At 38.3% G+C, this 4,817-nt stretch overlaps 1 protein-coding gene across 1 annotated transcript in view; it reads right to left on the minus strand.

Annotated features, from left to right (window-relative positions):
* The window catches only part of VPS53 (vacuolar protein sorting 53 homolog (S. cerevisiae)), a 127,616-nt gene that overhangs the window by 68,603 nt on the left and 54,196 nt on the right, over positions 1-4,817 (minus strand). Inside the window, exons 9-11 of the mRNA XM_004684807.2 lie at positions 3,245-3,388; positions 2,681-2,823; positions 242-383 (exon numbers count right to left, since the gene is read on the minus strand). Of these exons, the coding sequence (XP_004684864.1) occupies positions 242-383; positions 2,681-2,823; positions 3,245-3,388 (429 nt within the window). The remainder of the gene's footprint in view (positions 1-241; positions 384-2,680; positions 2,824-3,244; positions 3,389-4,817) is intronic.

A 4,817-nucleotide genomic window follows, 5' to 3' on the forward strand; every position in this document is an offset into this window, starting at 1 on the left:
TAATGGGGCCAATGTTTAGATAAAATGACAGGACAATCTAAAGGCACACCATGTTCCCTAACAGACATAGTAAAGCCATGTAACATCACTATTCACATGAATTCAGTGTAATCCCTGAAAACAAGGCTGAAGCAAATGAGTCAATGGAGGGAAACACCGTATTGTGAGAAACTGAACTGAATGAAGCCCATGTACCTAACCCACTGATTTCATGTTCCAGCCTCTCTTAGGGAGGTCTTACCAGGGTGCCATCTGTCAGTGTGCATCCAGAGAAGCGTTTTGCAAGAAACCCCTCAAAGTTAGTTGTTCTCTGAATAGCAAAAAGCAGCAGTTTCACTTCAATTTCCTTAGCTCTGGTACGCATAATCTTGGCAAGCTCTGTCCTTCAAATAAAGAGAAAAGAGGTTGTCAAAAAATCCAAACATGTAAGATAAGACAAAGTATATGGTTTTAGCTTATATTAAAAAAGAAAAAGGTATGCGGTCATTTCAAATCCTTAGGACCATTATCCACTTAATTTAACGCTACAGGGATAGATACAGGTATCTATCTATAAGAGTTTTAAGGTGAAATTAATAATTATCCACCAGTCCAACAAAATCAAGGACTATGGGACACCAATTTGTTTACACAGGTACAGTTTTTGCATCTTTAAACCTTTCATTAATTTATTAATCTCACAACATATATATATATATATATATATAAACATACATATATGAAGAACTTAATGTTTTATAAAAATGCATATATTCAACATAATTTTACAAGTCATTATTAATAAATTTCAAAGCCCTTCCTCTTCCAGAGAGCTCACGCCCTCTCTTTACTAGACAGCAGAAACCTGTGTGATAAATAAGAGAGGCCAGAATCCCACATGAAAAGTGACATTACGTGCTGAGGAAGTCCCTGAAGCTTATGTGCCACCCATTCAAGTGTTCTATTTCAGGACGGAAGGTGTTATGAAGCAGTTAGATGCTCCATATAACTCTGGAGCTATGATCACCTTCCCACACAAATAAATGACAAAAATCAAAAAGACTGAGTTTATTTGAGAATTATGTATTTGTAGGATTTTAGCCAAAATTCAAACAATGAGAGCTTGGCAGCAACACTGCCACTAGCTGACACAATAGCAGCTTTGTTGGCTTTAGTGTATTTTGGTCTGCTATGGACTTCATTTTTCAGAGTTACTTTGCAAGTTGCTGAACTGTAGGCTAGAGAGAATCAGTTATCAATTTCTCAAGGAAATCTCACTCCTTGCTAATCAGGACTTAGAAAGTAACAACTACAATTAACCCTGGCTGAATACTAAAGGTTATGTAAATCTGTGGCAGCAAATGTGTGTTTTTTTTAGAACAATAGCCACATAGAAGAATGTATAATATCAGGTATAAACCCTAATCCAAACCATGGACTCTGGTGATAAATGATGTGTTAACGTAAGCATATAGGGGAGATCCCTATATCTTCCTTTCAATGTTGCTGTGAACCTAAAACTTCTCTAAAAAAAAAAAAAGCAATATTCCCTAAGATATTTCCCCTTCTTCCCCCACAATGTACTTATACATGCAATTTGGTTGTACCCCCTTTTATTTTTAAGATTTATTTATTCATGCATATAAGAACTGGGGTGCAGGTCACAGGTGTGGGAGGTGAGAGGATTTACCAGAGACAGAGAACAGAACAGACAGATTTACTGAAATACAATGCTGAGGGGAGCAGGGGGCCAGACAGGAGAGATCTGCTGCACTCTGTGGGTCAGCTCCCTGGCCAGCCGGGGATCGAACTTTAATTATGGAAAAATAAATTGACTTTCAAACTGACAAGCACTTTTCTTTTCTATGCACTCTGACCCATTTGATTGAAGAAAGAACCCTCATACTCAGAAGAACTGTTCCAAATAAACCATCAATGTAGTGCAAAATAAAAGGCCCTGTACCTAATGGCTTTAAGAAAGGCATTTTTTTTTTAGATTAACCTGGATTTAATATAATTATGCACTATTAGAAGGGAATGCATAAGCCAATAAAACTCAGTTACTACCACCATTGTGGTATAGCTACAAGAGGAAAATAATCTTGCTCTAGCTCTAGATAAACACTGACCTAACCTTCTGGACTTTAATTCTTTCATATAAAGGGACTATACTTATTGATACCGAAGATAGGATAGATGAGAGAAGGTCTTTAAAATGCTTAATAGAACACTCAGGTGTCAATATTAGTAACTATCCAAAGATTGTACCCACTGCCTTGGGGTGAGAAATTTATTCAACAAACATTTCCTGAGTATTACTATGTCGCTGAATTAGAAACTATCCCTGTCCCTATCAAACCATCTATCCAAACTCCCTAGCAAGTCAGAAAAGCAAAGTGACGATGAACACCTACACTGCACACCAGTAAGTGCCACAGACAAGGGGAAAACGTGGGTTGGTGAATTGCCACAGGGAAATTTGCCATTCAAGGCAAAGGCTAGGCCAGAGTCCTACAAAATTCTGCAGCAAAGCTGGGAGCTGAGAATGGGTTTACAATCTGGATACGAGGGTAGTTATATGAGTCAGGAAGTAGCACCCAATCCACAAGTCAACACGGAAACTCTAGAGATTAAGGAGTGACTTCAATCAACTGATTTCAACTGATTTCAACACCAGATCTAGAAGTGAGGTGGGATGTACCTTGTGATGTGGCAAAATTCGACTGCAATCCTCTCAGTCATATACCACTCACGTGGAAACATACGGCCATATTTCTCATCATAGTCCACAATCTGGCGTTTTATCCAGGCATAGCGTCTGTCGATTTTGTCTAGCCAGGCAACCTTAGGAAAAGAGGACACAAAATTGACGCCAGTGCTTAGAAGAAGTACTGACAGTTTAAGGAAACAAAGACATAGAACCAAGAAAAACACAATGATTTCTTACAATTTTAAAGAATCTGGTCTTTTAACTGTTTACTTGATCCAAAGATGCTTAAACCAAGGGTCTGTGGATGGGGCTTTTAATGTCCGTAAACTTACTGCAACTGTATGCAAAGTTTGATGTAAAGGCATATTTTCCTGGGAAAAGATCTGTGCCTTTCATTGCTTTCTTCAAAGTGTCAGACTCCAAAATGGCTAAGAACGATGGTTCAACAGCCAACGCTCTTAAGACAGCAGTTCTAATTAAGTATAAATCAGTGGAATTGAGAGCATTCATTTTTTAATAAAATCCAAATTTTGATCCTATTTGGTCAATACTTACATCTTGGTTTTCCTGAAAAAGTACTAGATACTCTGACAGATGCTGTTTAATAAACTTTTTGATGATTTCCTGTTTAATTCTGGGGTCCAAAATATTAGCAACCAGACATGCATCTCGTAGGACGTTGCTGGGCCCTCCAGGCCGCTGGTAAAACAAACAAGAAGTACCAGGTCAAAGCCAGAAACAACCTTTAAACCTTTATAACCTCTGACAACTGCTAGTTTTGTTTTCTTTTGTTATTATTACTCCCACTCCTCTGACCCTTATTATTGTGCTATGGATGGAAAATTTAGCTTCTTATTCCTCAATTAAAGAACTGCTAACCCAGTTTGTAGTAGCCAGTATAAAAGCTACTCTGTGGATCAGCAGTGAGACATTTCGGAAAACACAGCTAGTGACGATCACAGGAAATTTTGCTTTTTGAATATCAAAACTGAAGTCATCTTGTTGACCCCTACAGTCAAAAAGACAGCAGTCTTTTCACATGTGTCACTTTCCTCTGATTTCTACTCAGACTCCTCTTCTTAAGGTGCCAAAGGTGTTATTTGGTTGTGCCAAATAACAGATGGCATTCAAAACCTAAAACCAGGTTCTAAAATACCAGACTTGTTTCACTGATAGTCAACCAATACATGATAATGGGAAGCCCACTGTTAGGTCCAAAAGCAATTCAATTTTGGAAGGCAGCTATGCTCACCACTATACCACCAACGCGGCAATTCAATTTTGAAGAACTTTTCTTTGTGGCTAATCACTGAGTGGGATAAAGTAAAAAGAATACTTGGGTTCTACTCTTAGCTTGGCTAAGTAGACATGTAGCTTTTCTTTTTATTTATTTATAATATCTATGGGGACTATACCTGAGGGGAGAAATCAAATACTGTACAAAAATGAGCAACAATATAAGAAAATTTAAAAATTAATAAAGGAAAAAATAAAAGGCCCTCCCTGGTGGTGCAACAGTTTAAAGCACAGCACAATGAAGCTGTCTGAAGCTACTGCAGCACCGAATTTGAACCCTGGCCAGGGAGGTGACCCACATGGCACAGCAGACCTCTCCTCACCCGCCTGCTGCTCCCCTCAGCACTGTATTTCAGTATATCTGCCTGTTCTGTTCCCCACTGTGTCTCTGGTGGAATCTCACTCCCTGCATCTATGGCCTGTATCCCAGTTCTTGTATGCATAAGTAAATCTTTAAAAAGAAAAAAGTACATATAGTGGAAATCTTTATGACTGTTTCCTTGGTCAAATCTGTCTAATTATCCACCTCAGCTGAAGTTCAAGTGTTTCATAAATGTTACCTTATCAGCCTTTAATAAAGTTAAATTATTAAAATGCTGACTAGCATCATGCTGAGTGTCTGTTTTGTTATTTGCTGTGCATACTGAGTGTTAACATTTGGTTCTGGAGTAAATTGTTTGATTTGCTAGACAAGTCACAGAATCCTAAACTTGTGGGCTTGTCATTTCTGATTTTCTCCATTTAAAAAAGACTTGCGTTATCTCGGATAATTTTGAGAAAGTGTGTGTGTGTGTGTGTGTGTGTGTGTGTGTGTGTGTGTGTGTGTGTGTGT

The sequence above is a fragment of the Condylura cristata genome, unplaced genomic scaffold, assembly GCF_000260355.1.
Source record: "Condylura cristata isolate star-nosed mole 26May11 unplaced genomic scaffold, ConCri1.0 scaffold00017, whole genome shotgun sequence".
Lineage (NCBI taxonomy): Eukaryota > Metazoa > Chordata > Mammalia > Eulipotyphla > Talpidae > Condylura > Condylura cristata.